At 34.8% G+C, this 25,404-nt stretch overlaps 2 protein-coding genes across 2 annotated transcripts; both read left to right on the top strand.

Annotated features, from left to right (window-relative positions):
* The first annotated feature begins 469 nt into the window (after positions 1-469).
* LOC107917756 (uncharacterized) lies at positions 470-2,102 on the top strand. The gene is made up of 4 exons (XM_016847052.2): positions 470-1,026; positions 1,224-1,445; positions 1,617-1,642; positions 1,726-2,102. The coding sequence occupies exons 1-4, from the start codon at positions 667-669 to the stop codon at positions 1,955-1,957; spliced, it is 840 nt and encodes a 279-aa protein (XP_016702541.1). The 5' UTR covers positions 470-666; the 3' UTR covers positions 1,958-2,102.
* Positions 2,103-3,469: 1,367 nt separating this feature from the next.
* On the top strand, positions 3,470-7,926 carry LOC107917754 (carbamoyl-phosphate synthase large chain, chloroplastic). Its single transcript, XM_016847049.2, has 3 exons — positions 3,470-4,938; positions 5,272-5,964; positions 6,092-7,926. Exons 1-3 carry the CDS (start codon positions 3,628-3,630, stop codon positions 7,640-7,642), a joined length of 3,555 nt encoding a protein of 1,184 aa, XP_016702538.1. The 5' UTR covers positions 3,470-3,627; the 3' UTR covers positions 7,643-7,926.
* Positions 7,927-25,404: the final 17,478 nt, after the last annotated feature.

Below are 25,404 nucleotides of genomic sequence, written 5' to 3'. Positions count from 1 at the left end.
AAACATTAGAATCATCAAAATTTCATAAATTTTTTAAGTTTTTTCCTCAAAAAATAGAAATAACAAAAGAGTATTAACTTACCTCAATCCTATAATTGGAAGAACAAATTTTAATTTCATGACAATAACTTTTATTTTCTATTTTGCTTCATTTAAAAAAATACATTTACGAATATATATTTAAGTTGGCATTTAAAATCTATTTAGACTGTCATATACGACCCTCGTTAAGGAGGTAATGGAGTTTAATGGTAGAGTAACCATTTTGTAACAAACCATAACGTAGGTGACTAAAACGTAACTTTTTAAATATAAATAATTAAAATATAATCTGAGTAAAACTAAAGTAACTATTTTTATAGTTTACCAATATTTGGGTGGGTGAAACAAGATTAAGTTAATATCACCAAGTTTTTGGATTAAATCAATTATTTATGAAAAATCAACTTAACCTGAGATTTGAGGTTGATGAAAACTCAAAACTCCTTCAAACTGGGACCCAACACCCAACTTCAACAGCAACAATATCCCACAGATATTTTACTCACTGCAATACCTTCTCATTTCCAAATCCAATCTTCAAAGAAATACCAGAATCCGTAAAAAGATTTTCATGACAAATAAGCTTCCCTGAAACTAAAACCTTTCTGAAACCCTCTTCTGCAAATGCTTCCATCTCTTCATCTCCTTTCCTCCCCTTCCCTTCTCTCCCTTCCTCCCCTTCACAACCCATCTTATTCCCCTCTCTTCCTTCTCCAAAAACCCACTTTTTTGTCTGCCCACTCGAAACCCCACCTTGGGCCATTCTTAGCTCATGCTCAAGGACCCATCACCACCATAGCAGAAACCCAAGAGGAAGAAGAGGGACCTTTTGAGCTACCACCATCTTCTACTTCTACTTCAATCTTCGCTACAAATGACGACCCCACTCCTCTCCAAACTGCCACCAGTGTTTTGCTTACTGGTGCCATTGGGGTCTTCCTGTTTCGTTCCCTTAGACGCCGTGCTAAGCGTGCTAAAGAGCTGGTCAGTATCTTCTTTGCTTAGCATTAAGAATTGGGTTTTTCTTATCGGGTATATTTGAATTGGAGTTTCAAGTTTAAACTTTCAATCTCCGATTAAAACTTAAAACTTCACTGATATTTGTTGTTGTTGTTTTCCATTTCAAATGCGTGGTTTTGAATTAAGTTAGATATTAAAGAGAACCCTTTTCTTGTTACTAGAGATTGAGGTCATCAGATACAAAGAAATCATTGAAGGAAGAGGCACTAGATAACTTGAAAGCAATTAGTTCAGCTTCAATCGACACCAAGTCATCAACACCCTCAGCAGTTCAAGCATTGTTGGGAAGCATAGCTGCGGGTGTCATTACTCTTATTCTTTATAAGTTCACCACTACTATTGAGGCATCTCTTAATCGCCAAACAGTTTCGGATAATTTCTCGGTTTGTCCCTTCAATGCCCTTATCTATGCCTGCATTTACTTTTTTCTTTCTTGTCTGTTCTAGTTGCTTAAACTCTTTGAACTTTTGAGTAGTCATGTGTGTGGTGCCCTTTCCTGTTTGAGAGTGTTTACCATTTTTTTCTCAAACATTTTTCATCTTTATGCTTTGCAGGTTCGACAAATAACAATTACTATCAGGTACCTTTCAACTAGTACTCCATTTTATGATCCTGGCTATAAACCTTTGTAGTTTTTATCCCTTACATGTTTGTAATTTGCAGGACTATTGTGAATGGATTGTGCTACCTTGCCACATTTGTTTTCGGTATCAATTCTCTAGGCTTATTCCTTTATTCGGGTCAGCTTGCCTTAAATTCCTTCATGGATGGTTCCTCAAGTAAAGAAAATGAGAGTAAAAGTCAGGAGAATGTAGGCTCAGTGAAAGAAAATGTTGCAGAAGGGATGGAATTGACCAGTAGAAGGGAGGATCAGAGTCCTGATGATAAACAATAATGGTAGAGATAATTCAACAATATAGTGGTATATATAGGCTTTCGTAGTTTTAATTCATTTGCAAAGAGGAAATGTTGATGTTTTGCCACATTGTTTCAAATTTATAACCTTCCTTCGTGATAGTTATGCAATTTCTTATTCGGAACCTTGCATTTTGGATGAAATACTGATATAACCATTGTACTTTTTCAAAATAATTACATAAGTTTTTATCCTTTTTATTATACCTAATGAAACCCTTCAAAGTGTAAGGTTCAAAGTATAACCTTCGTGATAAACATTGTTTCAAATTTATAACCTTCCTTCGTGATAGTTATGCAGTTTCAAAGTGTTTTAGCCTAATGTCAGGGCGCCTGAAAGAGAGTAACATAGATCAATGCAGCAGATGCATGTTAGTGGGAAATTTTTGTTTGTTGTTGTTGATTAAACTACTGCTGCATATAGTTGTTTACTGAATATACAATATTCAAGGTTGATCAATGTCCCTTCCCATTTCTTCAAACCTATTAGCCATGGTTCGTTGCTACTTCAATTTTCATTAGCTGGGTTTCAGATCATTTGATTCATTATATTTTCACATTGGCATCTAATTCCTTGAAAGGTGGGAGATTAACATCATGAAATCTTGTCCTTTTAGATGTCCTTCTGAGCTGAAATGTTGCTATAGAAATAGGAACCAACTTTGAAAGCTGTTTTTGTGCTTTTTACTGATAAAATGTGTGTTGATGCCTATGATGTTTAAGAATGTTCAGTTTTTATGACATTTTTTGTGTACCAAGGTTAGTTTGTGGGTTATTATGTCTATCTAACAAAACCAGATTTGGTAAACAATCAAACATGAAAAGATTCCCAGAGCTTGAAATCCTTATGGCCATGCAGATTAGCAAGTGCAGCACTTTCCCATGTTTGTTCTTGGAAACTATGAAGATTCCAACACATAATTTTGGAACAAGAACATGAAATAGCGCAGCTTTTGAAGCTGGAAGTTGTGGTGAAATCAGTTTAAGCAGGAATAATGCAAGTAACAAAAACTGGGATATCTGCAGTGGCATGCACTAAAGTGCCTTTAGACCCGACCATTGAAGAAAAGAACCAAAAGCCACTAGGAAACAGATAAGAAAACTGATGCATATATTTGACAGCAAATGCTTCCCAATGAGGCAACTCAGAGCTAGGGATATTGTAACCAGAAAAGTTATATATATACATGTATAAACTGATATTGTGCCGTGTTCATATTTTGGGGAATTGCTATACTGAAACATTCTCTGAACACAAGTTTTCTTCAATTGGTGTTTCATAGCCAATGACAGTAGTTCTACTAATAATAGAACCGTTCATTTGCCACATTATGTTATTTGGACTTTGTATGTATGCAAGTATGTGTGTATAAATGTATGTATGTTACATCCAGACAACATAAAATGCAGCTTAGCATGGGTTTTTCGGTCATTACACTTTATTCAAAGATATGATAGAATATAAAAAAAGCATATAGTTTTTTATAGGAAAAGTAAAACAATATCCTAATAAAAAGCTAAAGTCAAAAAAACCCTAGTGAAATCCTCCTCTGTCAGTTTCTTCTTTCCTTCCCTTACTTCACTCCAAGTAGCAGCAACCATTGCCGACACTAACAAAGCAAAAGCAAAAGCAAAGCGGAGAACCCAACCATGAGCTGCTGCAAAAGCTTCTCTTCTTCCCGTTTTTCTTCTTTCTCCAAGCCTTTCCTTCCCAAATCCTTCAACTTACCGCCTTTATTCTTCATTTCTTCTTCCAACCCCAATCCTAACCGCAGCTCTTTCCACCTCCGTTCATGGCTATCGCAACGCCACCTCTCTCCTATGCCGGCCAAACGTGTCTCCATCCAAGCAAACTCCAACGCCTCCGCGGAAGAAAAGGGTCCCAAGCAAGGCAAAAGGACGGATTTGAAAAAGATTATGATCCTCGGAGCCGGTCCCATCGTCATCGGCCAAGCTTGTGAATTCGATTACTCGGGTACCCAAGCTTGCAAAGCATTAAGGGAAGAAGGGTATGAAGTGGTTTTGATAAACTCGAATCCGGCAACCATTATGACTGATCCGGATATGGCTGACCGGACTTACGTAACTCCCATGACACCGGAATTAGTCGAACAAGTACTCGAGAAAGAACGTCCCGACGCGCTTTTACCCACAATGGGTGGCCAAACAGCCTTAAACCTCGCCGTGGCGTTAGCAGAATCCGGGGTTCTGGAGAAATATGGCGTGGAGTTAATAGGAGCAAAGCTTGACGCCATTAAAAAAGCTGAGGACCGTGACTTGTTCAAGCAAGCTATGAAAACCATAGGTATAAAAACTCCACCTTCAGGGATAGGGAATACGTTAGATGAATGCATTGAAATAGCTAATGAAATCGGGGAGTTCCCATTGATCATTAGGCCGGCGTTTACTTTAGGAGGTACTGGGGGTGGGATAGCTTATAATAAGGAAGAATTTGAGTCTATTTGTAAGGCTGGTTTAGCTGCTAGTTTGACTTCGCAAGTTTTAGTTGAGAAATCATTGTTAGGATGGAAAGAATATGAGTTGGAAGTGATGAGGGACTTGGCTGATAATGTTGTGATCATTTGTTCAATTGAGAACATTGATCCTATGGGAGTGCATACGGGGGATTCAATTACTGTGGCACCTGCACAGACCTTGACTGATAAGGAGTATCAAAGGTTGAGGGATTATAGTGTTAAGATTATTAGGGAGATTGGTGTGGAGTGTGGAGGTTCAAATGTGCAATTTGCGGTTAATCCTGTTGATGGTGAAGTTATGGTAATTGAGATGAATCCAAGGGTTTCAAGAAGTTCAGCTTTGGCTTCAAAAGCTACAGGGTTTCCTATAGCTAAAATGGCAGCAAAGTTGTCGGTTGGGTATACATTAGATCAGATTCCTAATGATATTACCAAGAAGACTCCAGCAAGTTTTGAGCCTTCTATTGATTATGTGGTGACTAAGGTCAGTAACTTGTTTCTTTGGATGGTTTTGTGGGTTTCTACTGTGGTTAAGATTAAGAACAGAGTAGTATATTTAACACCTATAAAAACTGAGAACGGATTGTGGTTTCTTTATTTAATGCTAGATCATTCATTTATCACATGATGATGCATCTCATAGAAGGAACAGTAGAATAGAAACTTTATCTGTGTGTTTCAATTGGCTTTTTAAGAGGAATAATCTTGTGCCGAGGTTCAGATAGCATTCATAACTTTGTTTACTTGCATATGATTTTATATTATCAGCTTATAAATATATATATTTTAATATCTTTAATCTATACTAATGTTGCAGATCCCACGATTTGCATTTGAGAAATTCCCTGGCTCTCCACCAATATTGACAACTCAGATGAAATCTGTTGGCGAATCCATGGCTCTAGGCCGCACATTGCAGGAATCCTTTCAGAAGGCAGTTCGATCACTGGAATGTGGCTACTCTGGATGGGGATGTGCAGAAGTTAAAGAACTCAACTGGGATTGGGATCAATTGAAGTACAGTCTCAGAGTCCCCAGCCCAGATCGAATCCATTCTGTATATGCTGCAATGAAGAAGGGGATGAAAGTGGACGAAATATATGAGCTGAGTTTCATTGACAAATGGTTCCTCACTCAGCTTAAAGAGTTAGTTGATGTGGAGCAATATCTTTTGTCCCGAGGTTTGTCTGATCTGACAAAGGAGGAGTTCTATGAGGTCAAAAAGAGAGGCTTTAGTGATAAGCAGATAGCCTTTGCAACTAAATCCTCTGAGGAAGAGGTCCGGAATAAACGAGTATCTTTGGGAGTTATTCCAGCATATAAGAGGGTAGATACTTGTGCTGCAGAGTTTGAGGCTAATACTCCTTATATGTACTCCTCTTATGATTTTGAGTGTGAATCAGCTCCTACTGAAAAGAAGAAGGTTTTGATTTTGGGTGGTGGACCGAATCGTATTGGTCAGGGGATTGAGTTTGACTACTGCTGTTGCCATACATCATTTGCCCTTCAGGTTTGCGTTCCGTACTTCCTGTTTATGCTTCCCAACACTTAATAATGTCAAGCTGTTTATGTCGATTTCAATTTTTTGATAAATTTGCTGATTTTTCTCTTTTTTGCATTTTTATTCCTCTTTGCAGAAAGCAGGATTTGAGACAATCATGATGAATTCGAATCCTGAAACTGTATCCACAGATTACGATACCAGTGACCGTCTTTACTTTGAACCCCTTACCGTTGAAGATGTTTTGAACGTTATTGAATTAGAAAGACCTGATGGAATCATTGTCCAGTTTGGAGGTCAAACACCCCTTAAGCTGTCTCTACCCATCCAACGTTACTTAGATAAGCATCGGCCTGCATGTGCCAGTGGGGCTGGGCAAGTTCGCATATGGGGTACCTCACCGGATTCCATTGATGCAGCTGAGGACAGAGAGAGGTTCAATGCAATTCTTAAGGAGTTAAAGATCGAGCAGCCAAAAGGAGGGATTGCCAAGAGTGAAGAGGATGCTCTTGCCATTGCAACAGAGATAGGTTACCCGGTTGTTGTCCGGCCTTCATATGTGTTGGGTGGCCGAGCAATGGAGATTGTATATAATGATGACAAGCTTGTGACATATCTAGAGAATGCTGTTGAGGTGGACCCAGAACGTCCGGTACTGATTGACAAGTATTTATCAGATGCAGTTGAGATTGATGTAGATGCACTTGCTGATTTGCATGGTAATGTGGTGATTGGAGGGATAATGGAGCACATTGAGCAGGCTGGGGTCCATTCTGGTGACTCTGCTTGCTCAATTCCAACACAAACTATCCCATCTTCTTGCTTAGATACCATAAGGTCATGGACAACAAAACTGGCTAATAGGCTAAATGTTTGCGGGCTCATGAACTGTCAGTATGCAATCACAGCTTCTGGTGATGTTTTCTTACTTGAGGCAAATCCCCGTGCTTCACGTACTGTACCATTTGTTTCCAAGGCAATTGGGCACCCACTGGCTAAGTATGCTGCTCTTGTTGTGTCAGGGAAGTCACTTTATGATCTAGATTTCACAAAAGAAGTGACTCCAAAACATGTGTCTGTTAAGGAAGCTGTTCTTCCATTTGAGAAGTTTCAAGGCTGTGATGTGTTGTTAGGTCCTGAAATGAAAAGTACAGGTGAGGTGATGGGCATTGACTTTGAGTTTGCAATAGCATTTGCAAAAGCCCAGATTGCTGCAGGGCAGAAGCTTCCACTTTCCGGCACGGTTTTCCTCAGTTTAAATGACTTGACAAAGCCCTATCTTGAAAGAATCGCAAAAGCTTTCTTGGGGCTGGGATTCCATATTATTTCAACATCTGGGACAGCTCACTTTCTTGAACTAAAAGGTATCCCAGTGGAACGGGTGCTGAAAATGCACGAGGGGCGGCCACATGCTGGTGATATGATTGCTAATGGACAAATCCAGTTGATGGTTATCACAAGCTCTGGTGATGCACTTGATCAGATTGATGGTCGGCAATTGAGGCGAATGGCCCTTGCTTACAAGGTTCCTATAATAACAACCGTCGACGGAGCCTTGGCAAGTGCAGAAGCAATTAGGAGTTTGAAGTCGTGCACCATTAACATGATTGCACTTCAGGACTTCTTCAATACCGAGACAGAGGCAGGGCAGAGCAAAAATCTGCTGTCTACTTCATCCTCTCTATAGATTGAGTAGGCATTTGGGGTAAGCACTTTCGCCTATTTTCTCCTTTCTTTGATGCTTCTTTTAATATGTTCCATTAGCCTTTGTTGGGGATCGAATTTCTACTTCTAATCTCTTGTTCTGTCGTATGATTTCAATTTTTTTATGACAATGAATTTTGAAGAATGTAGGGTAGGGAATGTTCAAGCACTGCATTTTATAACATATATATATGTATAATAAGATGATGCAGTTTTCAGGTGCTTGTACCTATGTATTATCTAATGCAGCAGCAGACTTTTTGTTAATTAAGAATTGCTTTGTCCAATTTATCAATGTGATAAAACTATAACCAAAGATAAAGTCTTGGTTTCTTTTCTTGAAACAACTGTGATGACCAACAGATAACTGATTATGAGCTATGACCTATAATCTATTCGACGGCTATGTTTTAAGTGTCAATTGCTATTGAGTTGATAATTGAATTTATTATTTAATGGATGATTGATATTTGGGAGATAGGTGGAGACTGTAGAAAAAAATATTTATCTCGTTTAAAGGTTCAACTTGATTCAATTTCATATTTAATTGGAGTCCAATATGATTACTAGATATAGAAGGGTTTCGGACAAAAAAAAAAGTGTTAAAATATATTTAACATATTTGATGTATTTGGTTGGCCAAATATTATATTATTGCCCTTAATCTTACTTTGTTTGGATCCTCACGATTTTGGTCATTTTGTAATCTCGTTACCACCTATTATTAAAGAGTTAATTGCACCGAAACATTCTTAAATTATGATACTCATTTTAATTTAGTTCTTAAATTTTAAAACATTTTAAACTATTTATGTTATATCAATTAGGTATTTTTATTTTTTAAATTGTTAATTTAATCATTAAATGACGTGTAAAATCATGTGATATAAAAGTAAAATGTTGCTTAATTTTTAAAATTTATAACTGAAAATGAAATTAACTCGAGAAAATGAGAGTGAAATATGCTTTCCGTGAAAACTTCAAAAAATTTCATAATCAACCATCATTTTTACAATATCAATCTTTTTTAAAGCTTTTATTTTAAATTACGTCAGATAATTTTAGTAACAAAAAGATTTGATTTATATAATATAAATAATTTAAACATACAATTAGAATGTTTTAAAGTTTGAGGACCAATTTAGAATAAATGTCATGGTTAATTTAATTTTTTGTTTTTGTTATTTTAATTAGTTTATTCTTTATTTTTTTATCAAATAAAATTGAAGTATAATAAAAAACATAAATCTCTCTTCTTTTTTCTTTTTTTAATAATGAAATAATAGAGATCATATGTTAAAATTATAATTATTACATTTACTCTAATAATTTATTATTAGTTTGGTAATAATGATTATAGTTGCAATTATAGTTGGTGATGAAATCATATTTTCATGAACTAATATAATTATTGTTTATAAATTTATTTCAACACTCTATATTTAGTTATTAAAATATAAATTGTAATGAAAAAAATTATATTGTATCAAAAGAAAGATGACTTAAGTGTGTAAAAAGCCTTTAATTTAAAAAAAAAACATTAAGCCCTTTTTTTTCTTTTTTTTTATATGCACTTAATTGGGCACCTAAAATGTTTAAGTTAACAGTCCCCTTTTTAAAAAAAAAAAAACTCAAGCATCTCTGCCATGTGTCATGATGAGCTGTAACATATGGCAAAAAATAATAAAAGCTTATTAAAATTGATAAAAAATATAAAAATATATAGAAAATATTTTAAATTTATAATTATATAAATATATTTTAAAATTAGAAAGTAATTTAAAAAATTATTAAAAAATATTTAAAATATATAACATTATAATATTAATATAACAATAAAAATGTAGATTAATTAAATTTTAATCCAACTTTAAAATAAACTTAGTAATAAATAATTAAAAATAAAGACACCTAGCTTAAGCAGGTGACAAATAGTAGTATATAGAAAACTGGCTATCAGTTGGATTAGATTCAAAAATTAATTGAAAACTTTGAATTTAATATTTGTTTATGATATTTTAGCATGCCGTGATGTAGTTGATGCAAGCCCTTCCTTTTGTTTTCAATGACAATGAGGATTATGAAGCTTTGGGTGGTGGTGAAAGTGATTATCAATGTTCGATAGATAAAGGTGAAATAGAGGTGCTGAAGATCCACGCTTCATTTCACTTGGTTTCAGAAATATTTTTATGAAATTTCTTCTTTTTTTTTCTAAATATTTATATTTGTTATTGATTTTAATAGTCTTTTTTTACCATGTCATAATCACAATATGATACATGCAAGAGGGAAGCTAAAAGAATTTTTTTAGAGGAGCTAAAATGAATTTTTAATTTTTGATAGACTATATTTTTATAATTTTAATATTCTATATTATTAGAAAACGTAATTGTAGAAGAATTGGATTTGTGCTGTTGAAATAAAGTAGGGCAATTAAAAAGTAAAAAAGGGCAATCCAAGATAACATGTGCAAAAGAACACATAACTTTACACTGTTTAGCAGCATCTTTTTTCCATGTTTTGATCTCCTTTTACTTTTAAACCTCAATTTTAGAAAACAAAAGAATAACTGCTTATAATCTAAGACAGAATATATATGTATGTATGTATGTATGCTTTCTTTTCCCATGAAAGCCTCAATACACTAACTTTTGTCTTTATGTTATCTTCTCTTTTTAGCTGCTTTTTCATATCTTATCATTGACCCATTGAATCATTTAGGGCACTATTTTAATTTGGTCACAAAATTTCCCTAACTGATTTTTTTTTCAAGTTTTACATTATTAACTATTTTTCGAAAGGAGTTATGGCAATAAAGAGGAGAATAGGGAAAAAAAATTATTCAATTTTTGTTTTAGTTAAGGGTAAACTACATCATTAGTCATTAAATTATGGGTAAATTTTTTTTTATCACTTAACTAAAAAAAGTTACAATATTATTTTAAAGTTTTCTTTTAAGTTACTAAATTATTCAAAACTTTTATTTAAGTCACTGGGCTGTTAAGTTTTTTTTTTTTTTAAAAAGAAGTTTCGCTAGCAAGCTTCAACCAATGAAAAACATACCTTAAAGGAAGTTTGGAGGTCAAATGATTAGAAGAACATACCTTAAATCCAAGTCGATCCGATGATTAGTGTTGGAGGTCAGAGAAAAAGCTATTTGAACTTTGGTTCACAGATTCGTGACATTCAAAGCTATTTCATGAAAAGAAACTGAACTATAGAATAGAAGGAGAAAGAGAGCCTTCTATTATTGTAGGTAGCGCGAACAAAGAAAGTCATATAGCATCAATTTTTAACAACCCAGTAACTTAAATAAAAACTTATTCATAGTTTAGTAACTAATGGTGTAATTTACCCTTTAGTTAAACAAGTATTTTGAACACATGATACTACTACATGAAAAAATATCATAAATATATAGTATTGAAATTTTATAAAATATGTAACCACCCAAAAATCAGTGGTGTCAAAAAATACTGTATCGGAGCCCTATTTCTGTTGCTTGAGTTCGTAAATATTATTAATTAATATTTACGAGGTTATAATAAAGTTTAATTTAATTTTGGTCCCTCAATTTTGTCAAATTGATAGTTAATTAAGGTATAAGGACTAAATTATAAAAATTGTAAAAGCTAATCGCTATGTATTTTTAAATCATTGGAGGACCAATTGGTAATATGCCAAATGGTGGTGGGAATTATTTTTCATCCATTGATTATATTAATTATAATTAAGTTTAGTTAATTATAGTTAATTAGACTAATTTTGATTAATTTGGAGTTAATCTAATTATAAAAGTAAAAATTAAAAGAAACCAAGCTATTTTTTCTTTCCCCCACTCATCTTCTCCACCAAAGCAAAAGGAAAGAATAGATTTTGAGCATTTCAACTTTTGGTCGTTCAAATTGGCAAGTATATAAGTCTCTTTCTTGTAATTTTTATGTTTCTAAGGTCGTGAGAGTTTGATTTAACTAGCCCATGTACCAACTTGCAAAACTATTAAATATTTCATTAATGAATTCTTGAAGAAATTGGTATTCATTTGTTAGATTTTAAGCTTAGAAGTGAAAAAAGACTGGTTTATAAAGTTTACTTACTAGTTTTTTAACATAAGAACTAAAGTGTGTAAATTTCAAAATTGATGCTAAAATTCTGTAATTATGAATAGTAGAGGGTTATAAAAGGATATAATTGAGATCGATTTCGAAATCGAAACTCAAATTTGAAAGATATTATAATTTTGGTTTTAGAGATTAAATTGAATAACATGCAAAACTATAAGGGGCATTCAAAAGATGAAATTGAACTGATTTATACTTAAATAGGATGTTATAAGATTTTTTGAATTGATAAATTGAATTGAATTATTATATAGATAAAATATTGGACCAAATCGAAAATAATCGGGGGAAAGATAAAATTGTTGAATAGTCCTTGAAGTTCCAACTTGTTTGTTGATTTATCCAGTTAAATTCATATGGTATGATTGTATTTAAATTTTTGTATATTTTAATTATGAATTTGTATATGTTTGATAGTAATTTGAATTGTTTACAATTTGGTACAAAAGGTGAGATATGGACTAAATCGTAAAGAAATAATAAATGTAATGACTCGAATTTTACCGTTACCGAAAAAGTGTATTTTCGGGTCTCCGTTTCGGAAAAATGGATTCGTAAATATTTATTAAAAATATTTACGAAGTAAAATGAGTGGTTAATTAGAGTTTAATTAAGTGAATTTAATTTAATTAAGAGTAATTAAGTAAAAGGACCAAATTGAATAAAGTGTGAAAGTTGAATTTAGATTAAAAGAAAATAAAAAGGACTAAAAGGATAATTATACAAAAAGTATAAATTGAGGCGGTTTATCGTGAAGAAAATCTAAGATTTTTTTTATGTTTAGTATATTATTATATTATTATATTATTATATAATAAAAATATTTTATGTTTTAATTATATTATATTATATTATATATTATATTATATTATATAAATAAGTAAAGAAACATAAGAAACAGAATGAAAGCAAACGAAACAGAGAAGAACAGGGGAGAAAGAAAGGAAAGAAAGAAAGAAAGGGAGAAAAGGGAAAATTAATGTTTTGAAGCTTTAAACTTTAATTGGTAAGTTAATTTAGCCATTTTTACTTAATTTTGATGTTTTAGAAGATTTAGAACAAAGTTTTGATGAAAGTAAGTTGATATTTTGATAGTTATTAGATTTCTAGATATTGTCCATGTTAAATAAAATGATGAATTAAGGGCTAAATTGATAGAAATTCAAGTTAAAAATGATACAAGGATTGAATTGTAAAGTGATTCATAAGTTTTATACTTTAAGGACTAAATTGAAAGAATTTCGAAATTATGGTTTTATGATGAAAAATAGATAATTATGTCTAAGTTTGGTTAAAAATTGAGTAGAAATAAAGTATGAATTAAGATAGAAAAATAAGTGAATTTAGTTAAAATTAAATTGAAATTAAAGTAAATCAACATTTTGTACTAAGACTATTTTGGATAGTAGCAGTAGTTTAAGTTTGAAAAATCATCAAAAATTGTAGAAATTGAATTAGAGGATGAATAAAATATGGAATTAAATCTTATTTAGTCTAGTTTCTTATAGAAGAAACGATATAAGCAATTGAATTGTAAATTATGAGATATAATGAATTTTGTGAGACAAGGTCAGAATGAATTCGGGTTCCCCTGTTCTGACTTTGGAAAATCACCAAAAATTGAAGAAAAATAATTAGAGGCTTAAAGTTATATGTTTAGAATCCCTAATGAGTCTATTTTCAGGAGAAATCAATGGGAATATTATCCGAGTTCTGTACTGTGAGATAATTAATTTTTAGTGAAGAAGGGACGAAACTGTCAGACAGCAGAATAGGGGCGAATTTAAAGAATAAACTGTACTTAATGGCTAAACCAAAAATTCTGAAAATTTTATTGTAAGAAGATTTGTAAGTCTAGTTTCAGGAAAAATTAGCGGATCTTAATTTATAATTCTGTAACTCAAGATATGAATTAGTAATGTATTAATGATTATGAATTGTATTAATTTCGTAGTCAATGTGGTACCAGAAATCTCGGCTAAGAAAGGACAAGACAAAGTCAACGGGGGTTAGCTCGAAAATTACGGTTTGTATTTCTATAATCCAAACTTAGTTATTATTTGTTATATTTATATGCATATGGCAATTGTTAGTGTTAGAATTATGATGTTTTACAATTGGAATGGATTGATTTTGGTATGCGATGAATTTATTGAATTTATATTGATTGAAATTATTTTGATTGAATTTATATTGATTGAATTATATAATATATATGATTTATGTAGAAATTTGAATATTGAATGAATATTATATTGAAAAATATATTGATTGGAAATATGAGGAAATTGATATTAATATATGAGATTGTGATATTTGAATATTTGATATTGAAAAGTGAATTGAATTGTATTGAATTATGAATTAATGTGAATAATTGAAATATATTGTTGAATTGAATGAAATTGTATGAATTGTGAAAATGGGTGAATATATGTGATTATCAGAATGGTATATTGATGAAAGAATTATTAAATTGAGAAAGTGAATGAAATACCCTATTAACTAGTCGGGCTGAGTCGGATATAATTGGCATGCCATAGGATCTGGAAGTGTACGGGATTTGCCGGCTTTATCGATCAGGCACTTTATGTGTCGTATTTCAGGCACCTCGTGTGTCGTATCAGGCACCTCGTGTGTCGTTTTAGGCACTTTATGTGTCGTATACTGATCAGGTACTATGTACCGTTTTAGGCACAATGTGCCGTACTGGTGTGTTTGGATTGGAATCCGTGTATCCGTCAAAGTCCGGGTTTGTTAATAGGGGTAAATAAGTGAAAGATAAATCGAATAAATTTGATTGATCAAGCTATTGAAATGAAACGAGAAATTGAATGAGAATTGAAAATTTAGATATGAAATTAAAAATATGAACCAAAGGTTCATGAAATGATTGGAGTTCGAATTGATGATATATGATGCCACTTGATGGATTGAAATGTGATTTGAGATATATGAATCGTATGTATATACTGAAAGCTATCAGGGATAGTAAGTTGATATGATATAAATGAAATTGACTGTTATTGAAATGAATTAAAATGGAATATGATTGATAAGTGTATAGTTGAATATAGTTTAATGATATTGAATTGTGAGTAAATTAAGGAAAGCTCTACCGAGTAGTAAGTGAAAGAATGGAATAAATAATAATGGATTTAGTTAAGAATTGAACAATTATGTTATTGTGTTTATTATATGATTTGTATAAAATTTATATGGTAAGTAGTTGAAATTTATCTATGAATAAATAATTGCATAATTGTAATTGTTATTATGATCTTAAATATTTGTTATATTATTAAATGTTCAGATTTTAGAAATACTACTGAGTATACCATACTCAGCGTACGGTTTGTTTCCGTGCGCAGGTTAAGTAAAGATAGTACGTTGAATCAGCATCCCAAGACGATCCCGAATTCATTAAGGTAAAGTATGTTGAGTATTGATAGTGGTATGTACCCAGGATGTTTAATGAGAGTCATTTAGGTTGTAAAAGTATTGATGAAATGAGTAAATTATGGTTGGCAACGGTATATAGTATAAATTTTGAAATTTACTGTTCATATTGGACCGCGAGGGCCCATTAAAGGGACGACATTTTAAAACTAGGATGTGTGTGAATATTTATTTTAATTAATGACCGGAATTGGACCGTACTGACTGGTAAGGTAATGTCTCGTAACCCTGTTCCGGTGACGGTATAGGGTTAGGGGACGTTACAATAAATTGATTCATAAATTGAATATGATGAATTGAAATTTGATATATTTAATGAATTGAGAGTTGATTATGATTTGATCAAATGGTATTGATGTGAATTTGATGGATTATCGAGATAGATGGTTAAATTGAATAAAATTAAAAATAATGTGTCTTAATGAAATTGTGAAATTGGCTTGGAATTGAGATAATGTATGCTATGCTATGTATGAAATGATATCTTAATTGATGACATTGAGATCGATAGAATGCGAATTGAACTTAAAATGAAATTGGATTATTAGTTACCTTATTAACAGTTCAGGCAAAGTCGGATATAGTTGGTATGTTATAGGATAGATAGAGTACGAGTTACTTCGACTACATGCTGATGAGTGTTCGGCACAACTTACTTCGGTTATATTAATGAGCGTTGGGCACAAACTATTTACTTCGGAATTGTCCGGTGAGGCATTAGGTGCCAAATTGGTGTGTTAGTTGGATTCGTGTATCCATTCGAGTACGAGTCAGGTTAATATGGATATAAAATGTAAAGCTGATAATGGTATACCAATTGAATTGATATGTTGAATTGGTACTATAAAAACGAGTTACGATATACGAATATTGATAACATGTGAAAGATCATATAACGAGCCTAAGGGTCAATATGGAAAAATGTTAATGAAACAATTCGATTTGGAAAATGATATGAATATGACATTGAATCTATTAAATGTTGATTGATTATGTGAATGACATGGCAATGTTGATTATAAGTGAATTGGAATGTTATATGTTTAACTTACTATATCATACGGTTGTATGTTGAACTCACTTTGTTGATATGTGGTTGTCATGTTTAGGCAAACTTGTCAAACTAGTAGCTTATCATATTAAATTTTAAATGGAAGTAAGTTGTTGTTTAATGCCTAAGAACTTACTAAGCAATCGATATGCTTGTTGACACCTCTTTTTTGGATGGAAACGGGGTCGACTTGGATTTTGAAAAGAATGAAAACGGGAGTCGCCACCAATCCTTTTTTGACGAGGTGTGATCGGGTCACCTCAAAAAGTGGTTGTTTTTAATAAATGATTTAATTTTATTAAAACAACGATTTTGGTCTACGAAATTCAGAAAAATGAGTTCGGGAGCCGGTTACGCACGAGGAAGGATTAGCACCCTCGATACGCCCAAAATTGGTACCTAGTTGATTAATTAGTGTCTTAGTGTCGAAAATTGAAAATTTGAAGAGTTTAAAAAAATGCGATCCTTAAAAGAAAATCTGATATCGTGAATTGAAACATAAGATTCTCTTGTTCCGAAGGAATATCACATCCAGCACGTTAGGACACGATACTCTAACCATCGAAACCAAGATCACCTCATAGTTTAATGAAACCATACTTTGAAGCTTTAAGAGGATATTTGGCTATTTAGTCAAACGAGAAATCGAAACCCAGCACGTTAGGGCACGTTTTCTCGAGTTTCCAAACGCGAAATATTGCCTTATTTAGAAAAATTTTCCTTTTGGTGTTTAGTGTCGATGCTTGACAAAACAATAACGAATACAACAAAGTGAGCAAAGTAAAATGAGTAACAACAATGCAATAGGCAAAATGAAATGACGAGGCGATTACATAAACAAAGCATACAACTAAATAAATAGAACTAACATTTTAGAAAAAGCACTAGTGTACATGGATAAATAAACATACACCAAATAACAATGATGACAATAAATACAATTATGTAAAATATATATATATATATATATATGCATGTATAATTTAAAGCCATAAAATAAGAAATATATAAATTACAGAATATGAAAACATAGATAAGTATGTACATATATATAAAATCGGTAAATATTATAAAAAATGTAACTGTGTATTTATATATTTACAAATCGTGATTATATAAAATATATGTATGTGAATTATAAAATATGTGAAATATACGAAAAGCATTTTTAAGAGTCTAAAATATATAAGTATGTATATGATGTAAAATATGCATAAATATATGTAAGTATATAAGAATTATGAAATGTGAAAAAATATATTTAAGTATGTATAAGTACGTATATATACATATTATAAATATATAAATATATAACAAAGCATAAACTAATAATAATAATAATAATAATAACATTGGAATATAAAAGAAACGTACATAAAATTAATAAAATATTAAAATAAAGTGAAATGAAAAATATTAAATACAAAAAATATATGCGTATACACATACGTAATAAAAATATACACTAGTACATAATTATAATAATAGTAATACTAATAATACTAATAATATAAAAATAATAAGGATATTTGATAAAGATACAAAAATAAACGAAAAAAATGATTAAAATCGAATTAAAAACAAAGTTGTAGGGCCAATTTAAAATGAAAACAAAGGAAAGGGACTTAATTGTAACGCGCGTGCAACTTGGAGGGTCAAAAGCGCAATAAACCCAAGTATTAAAACGCTGCGCAGCATGGGGGACCAGAATGAATTCGGGGCGAAACCATGGAGCCAAATTAAAAATAAAGAAAAAGCTTGATCGTAAACTCCCGAAAAAGCGGAAGGGCTAAAAGCGCAATTAGCCCTTTCAAAGAAAAACACGCGGATCCTCCTGGTGCGGGTCGGGTCGACCCGACCCGCGTTCAAAACGACGTCGTTTTATTTGTTTAAACTGGGGGTCCAAAACGGTGCGTTTTGACCCCCTATAAAAGTCAAAAAAATTTCAAAAAAACATTTGTAGAGCTGAAAAGAAAAAAAAGAAAAGGGAGAGAGGAGAGGGGAGCTCGGAGCGATTTCCGGCCAAGGGGGGTCACCGGACGGCCACCGGAGGCTCGCCGGCGCCGGCGCCGGCCACCGCGTGCGGTGGCCGGAAAGGTAAAATTTTTTATATTTTTTTGCTATTTATTCTTGGTCTTAAAATGTATAGATCTTAGGTTTATATTAATAAAAAGGTATAGATATGTTTATAGAAATCGAAAGAAAATGTATGAAAAAAGATAACCTTTTCGTTTGCCTTTCCTTTTTCCCGAATGCTTGCTATCTCAGTACTGAGATCTATGTTTTTTTTAAAGTTCTAGCTTCTGTTTTTCTAAAATACCCGAAAACAAACACAAAAAAAAACCCCCTGTTTCCGTCCTTCATTTCGGGTTTTATAACCCATTTTTACATCCTTTTTCTATTATTCTATCCTGTTTTTTGTCTTGATCTTGCAGGGTATGGAGGTGCTGGTAGTGGAGGAGGAGCAGGTGGCCGACATGGTGGCATGGAGAGCTGGGCGTGGCAGACGAGGAGGCCACGCGAGGCATGCGGCGCTAGGGTTTGGGGCATCCTTCTGCCGAAAATGTTAATGCTGTCTGGGCTGGGTTTTAATTTTTGTTTCGGGCCATGGGCTACATTGGGCTTGTTATTTTTCTTTGTAATTGGACTGTTGTTTATATTGTTTTAATATTCGGGCCTGGGCATAAAATTGGGCCTTACAGCTGCCCCTCTTTGCTTGTTATCGTGTAACGAGAACAGAGCAAAGACTAAGAAAGGCCAATTTTGCCCGGGCTCGTCGAGTTTTGACTTCTTTTGGTGCTTCCTTTCTTCAAGTAACCTCATTCTAGTCCACTGCGTCTTATGATTCTTCGATCTGCTCTACTGCAACTTCAGATACGCCTTGTAGCTTCAATCTACTCTGCTACGATTCCATGGGGATGAGATTTGTGTTTTTAGTCTGCTCCACTACTATTTAGGGAGATAAGACTGTGGTTTCGTCTGCTCCGCTACTGCTTAGGGAGATAATACTGTAATCTCCGATCTATTCCACTGTCAAATGCAGGGAGATAGAGTTATCAGCTTCAATGTACTCCACTGTAGTCACAGGGAGGTAGAATCTGCCATCTTTGATCTTCAATCTATTCCACTGTCAAATGCAGGGAGATAGAGTTATCGGCTTCAATGTACTCCACTGTAGTCAGGGAGGTAAAATCTGCCATCTTCGATCTGCTTCGCTGTCAACTACAGGAAGGCAAGATCTACAATCTTCGATCTACTTCACGCCAATACATGAAGATAAGATCTGCTTTCTTCGATCTACTTCGCCACCAGTATGGAAAGACAAGATCTGCATCGTCGATCCACTTCCTACCAATATAGGAAGATAGGATCTGCTACCTTCGATCTACTTCACGCCAATACATGAAGACAAGATCTGCATCTTCGATCTACTTCGCCATCAATATGGGAAGACAAGATCTGCATCTTGGATCCACTTCCTATCAATATAGGAAGATAGGACCTGCTATCTTCGATCTACTTCATGCCAATACATGAAGACAAGATCTGCTTTCTTCGATCTACTTCGCCACCAATATGGGAAGACAAGATCTGCATCTTCGATCCACTTCCTACCAATATAGGAAGATAGGATCTGTTATCTTTGATCTACTTCATGCCAATACATGAAGACAAGATCTGCTTTCTTCAATCTACTTCGCCACCAATATGGGAAGACAAGATCTGCATCTTCGATCCACTTCCTACCAATATAGGAAGATAGGATCTGATATCTTCGATCTATAAAATCAATTTTATGGACCTATTTACGTCTAGTGTTTAGGATGACATGATCAGAGTGGATCAAATGCTCCTAACTAGATGTGTATGAATGATATTTGTAGAATGTCATGAGAATGGTCCATTTTTAATGCTTAGGTTGTCATTCCTCATTGTTCATCAAGGTTCCATCACTGATGCCTTCTTGTTCAGCCAGTACCTTTGACAGAAAACCTAAAGAAATAGACGCTATTTAGACTATCATTTCTCAAATGTTTCCAACCCTTAGGTTTGGTTAGTTCTAAACAATAGTCCTGTTTCAGGTCCTCGTATTATTTAGAAACTTTCAGAGTAATATGCAGAACTCCTTCTGCATGTGTATTGTCAGTCCATTAATCGTTATTTCAATGAAAAATGCTTGAAAAAGATTATCAAAATGGACAAAATGAAATTTTGTTGAGAGTAAATCTCTAAACCAACAAATCAAGATAGCAAATTTTACTGAGATACGAGATGAATAAGATGAACAAGATTATCACAATGAATAAGATGGAACTTTATTGAGAGCAGAGCTTTAAATGAACAAATAGCAAATTTTGCTAAGATGTAAATAAGATAAAAAAAAAGATGCCCCAGATATCGCAGCATGAGCTTCTCTGCACAAACTCTGTGTTTAGAAGTCCTAAAAGACTTTGTTGATGCCCCAAGATGTAGCATCTCTCCTTCTTGTTAATTCGGAGAAGACAAAACTACTCTATGCCTCATCTTTGATCGAAAATTTGAATTGCCCATTCCTGGGCTTTCAATTCAAAGCCCCTTTGGTCTCAAGGTGCCCTTTGCGGGTTTTCGCCTTGGCCTCTCCCTTTTTTTTATTTTTTTATTTTTTTTTATTTTTTTTAGGCAAAGTACCTCTTCACTGAATCCGAATTCACAGGATTGGGCAAGCTTTTGCCATCCATCCCAGTTAAAATTAATGCCCCTCCTGAAAAGGCCTTTTTTACTACATAAGATCCCTCCCAGTTTGGCATCCACTTTCCTCTGAAGTCCTTTTGTATGGGAAGGATCTTCTTCAGTACCAAGTCCCCTTCATGGAAGTTTCTAGGACGAACTTTCTTATTGTAAGCTCGCATCATTCGTTTCTGGTACATTTGACCATGACGGATAGCTCTTAACCTCCTTTCTTCAATCAAGTTCAGCTGATCATATCGGGCTTGGACCCATTCTGCTTCGTCTAACTTTAGTTCTGAAAAAACTCGGAGAGAGGGAATTTCAACCTCAATTGGTAGCACTGCCTCCATTCCATAAACCAAAGAGAATGGTGTTGCCCCGGTAGAAGTCCTGACGGACGTTCGATAAGCATAGAGGGCGAATGGCAACTTCTCGTGCCAATCTCTATAGGTTTCAGTCATTTTCCCCACAATCTTTTTGATATTTTTATTGGCTGCCTCCACCGCACCATTCATCTTCGGACGATATGGCGATGAGTTGTGGTGCCTGATCTTGAATTGATTACAAACCTCTGCTATCGTGCTATTATTCAAATTTAATGCGTTGTCTGATATGATCCTTTCAGGCATTCCATACCGACATATGATTTCCTTCTTTAAAAACTTGCTGACAGCTGTCTTTGTGACGTTGGCGTAAGAAGTAGCCTCTACCCACTTAGTAAAGTAGTCAATCACCACAAAAATGAAACGATGTCCGTTTGAAGCCTTTGGCAATATTGGCCCAATGACGTCCATGCCCCACATGGAGAAAGGCCATGGGGAAGTCATGACGTGAAGAGGTGATGGAGGCACATGAATTTTGTCTCCGTAAATCTGGCATTTATGGCACTTCTTAGCATACTTGATGCAGTCTCCTTCCATGGTAGACCAATAATATCCAAATCTCATGATCTGTCTGGCCATTGTGAAACCGTTAGCGTGTGTTCCACAAATACCATCATGGACTTCTTCCAAGATCTGCTTGGCCTCCACAGCGTCTACACATCTTAACAGCACCTGATCTTTTCCTCTTTTGTACAGGATTTCTCCATCTAAGACGTAACCACTAGCCAGCCTCCTCAACATTCTCTTGTCATTCTCAGTTGCTTGGTTTGGGTATTTACAATTTTTACGTATCGCAATATGTCCTGATACCAAGGGTTGTCGTCCTTTTCTTCTTCCTCGTCAATATTACAACAGTGGGCTGGAGCATCATAAATGCTCATTTGGATAGGCTTCACATCCTCTGGTCTATTTACTTTGATCATGGAAGCCAATGTAGCTAAAGCGTCGGCCATCTGATTCTCGTCTCGTGGGAGATAACAAAAAGTGATGTCGTCAAACTCCTCAATCAATTCTAGGACTATCCTTCGGTAACTAATCAACTTAGGGTCTCTTGTTTCCCATTCGCCTTTGAGCTGATAAATTACCAATGCCGAATCCCCATATACCTCAAGTACCTTGATTTTGCGTTCCATAGCCGCGCGGATTCCCATGATACATGCTTCATATTCCGCCATGTTATTTGTGCAATCAAAATCTAGTTTACTGGTGAAAGGATAATGATCACCGTTTGGAGATACCAAGACTGCCCCAATCCCGTTGCCCATGGCATTTGAGGCTCCGTCAAAATTTAATTTCCAAGTATTGCCTTCTTGTGTGCTCGCTTCAGTAGTTGCCACATACATCAGATCCTCATTTGGGAAGTCAAAGTTCAAAGGCTCATAATCGTCCAGGGCTCTACTTGCTAGAAAATCTGCTATCGCGCTCCCTTTTACAGCCTTTTGATTCACATAGGTTATGTCAAATTCAGATAGTAGAATTTGCCATCGGGCCATCCTTCCGTTTAGAGCAGTTGACTCCATCATGTATTTCAGAGGGTCTAACTTTGAGATTAACCAAGTCGTATGGTACAACATGTATTGTCTCAATCTCCGAGTAGTCCAAACCAATGCGCAACATAATTTTTCAATTGGCAAATATCTCGTTTCGCATTCAGTGAACTTCTTACTGAGATAATAGATCGCTCTTTCTTTTCGTCCTGACTCATCATGTTGGCCGAGCACGCACCCCATGGAATTCTCAAATACTGCCAAGTATAGTATCAGTGGTTTGTCAGGGCAAGGTGGCATCAGTACTGGGGCGTTGGACAAGTAATGTTTAACTCTCTCGAAAGTTTCCTGGCACTTCTCATCCCATACACCTGGATTGTGTTTCCTAAGAAGACGGAATATGGGGTCACATTTCTCAGTTAATTGTGAAATGAATCGAGCGATGTAATTTAGTCTTCCTAGGAAACCCCGAACTTCTTTTTGAGTACTTGGCGGAGGTAATTCTTGTATGGCCTTAACTTTGTCTGGGTCAATTTCAATTCCCTTTTCGCTGACTAAGAATCCTAGCAGTTTTCCTGATCTAGCCCCGAAAGTACACTTGGCTGGGTTAAGTTTTAGCTGGAACTTCCTTAACCTCAGAAACAGTTTTCTCAGAACTTGCACGTGTTCCCTTTCTGTTCTGGATTTTGCGATCATGTCATCAACATAAACTTCTATCTCTTTATGCATCATATCATGGAATAATGCTACCATGGCTCTCTAATACGTTGCTCCCGCATTTTTCAATCCAAAAGGCATCACTTTATAACAAAACGTCCCCCACATCGTTATGAATGTGGTCTTCTCCCTGTCTTCAGAAAGCATCTTAATTTGGTTGTACCCGGAGAAACCATCCATGAAAGAGAACAGTGAGTATCCGGCCGTGTTGTCTACCAAGGTATCGATATGAGGCAGTGGGAAATTATCTTTTGGGCTGGCTTTGTTCAAGTCTCTGTAGTCCACACACATTCGCACCTTCCCATCTTTCTTAGGAACAGGGACTATGTTGGCTACCCATTCTGAGTACTTGACCACCTGTAAGAAACCAGCATCAAATTGCTTCTTGACTTCTTCCTTTATTTTTAGCAAGACATCAGGCCTCATCCTTCGAAGCTTTTGTTGGACTGGTTTGCATTCCTCCTTTATAGGCAATCGGTGTACCACGATATCAGTACTTAAACCTGGCATATCTTGGTAGGACCATGCGAAGACATCTTTAAACTCTTGAAGCAACTCAACAAGGTCTCGCCTTGTTTCCTTGGCAATGCAAGCGCCAAATTTTACCTCTCTGCCCTCTTCTAAGATCACAACTTCTACTGATTCCTTATAGGGTAGAATTTGTTTTTCTTCTTCTTCCATCATTCTTAACAAATCCGGAGATAAAACGCTGTCTTGGTCACCTTCAAAATCTTGAGGATTATCTATACTCATGTCTTGCTCAAATAGAGACTCTGAATTAGTAACAGAGTCGCTCATCTCGTTGATATCTGAAGACCTGTTATTGGAACAAATGGAGGCCCAAATAAAAGAATCTAAGAATACTTGTATGCATACTATGATTATAAAGGGAATGAAAAGAATGAAAGAATATTTGCTCAAGATGAAACTGAATGATAAGTTTTCACTGAAATTAGATTTTGGACATGTGCCTTTTACAAAAGATTCTTATCACCCCCAGGCTTAGGGCAACAAGTGTTCTGAATATTACTCTGAATTAGTTCTAAATGTTACAGGGATCTCTTCTGCAGTCCAGTTATTCAAAACACTTCCAGGTTCGTAAGGACGAATGCCCGATAAATTCCTTTCCACCCTTTCTTCCGCGGATATGGCATTGATGTCCAACCTCTCAATCCTTCCTTCTGTAACCTCATCCTTCTCTTCAGGGTAGACAATTCCCCTTGAAACAAAAGTCTTAGATAAATGGGGAAAGGTTATCGGTCCCCACTTGACTTCTATCCCGCCCAAATGTGCTCTTCTCTTTTCTTGCTTTTTCTCCATCTCTTTCCTCCTTTCCCTCGCATTAGGCTTATATCCCAAACCATAACGGTCCTGTTTGTTAACTAGGATCGGTACTCCGACCCTTCCCTGGAGGTATTTTCCTAATCCTCTTCCAGGCAATGCTCCCTTTCCCATCGTTAGCTGTAAGCTCATTGACGTAGCTTTGGATATCTTAGGCTCTGGGATTTTGCTCATCTCGATGACAAATGTGGCATTTACGAATTCCAATGATCGGAATGAACATTCTATCGCTTCACTATCGGCCTCTATGTATGGCATATCATCGGTGACTGATGCAATGATGTCTTCTTCTGCATCTATAGTCACCAATCGACCCTCCATCACCAATTTTAACTTTTGGTGAAGTGACGATGGTACAGCTCCTGCAGAATGGATCCAAGGCCTCCCCAATAGGCAATTGTAAGATGGTTTAATATCCATTACCAAAAAGTCCACCTCGTATGTATTTGGACCAATCAATAGAGGTATCTCGATTCTTC

This window comes from Gossypium hirsutum, chromosome A01 (genome assembly GCF_007990345.1).
Source record: "Gossypium hirsutum isolate 1008001.06 chromosome A01, Gossypium_hirsutum_v2.1, whole genome shotgun sequence".
Classification (NCBI taxonomy): domain Eukaryota; kingdom Viridiplantae; phylum Streptophyta; class Magnoliopsida; order Malvales; family Malvaceae; genus Gossypium; species Gossypium hirsutum.
Note: the sequence above shows the minus strand (reverse complement) of the source record. Positions and strands in the feature narration are given on the sequence as shown.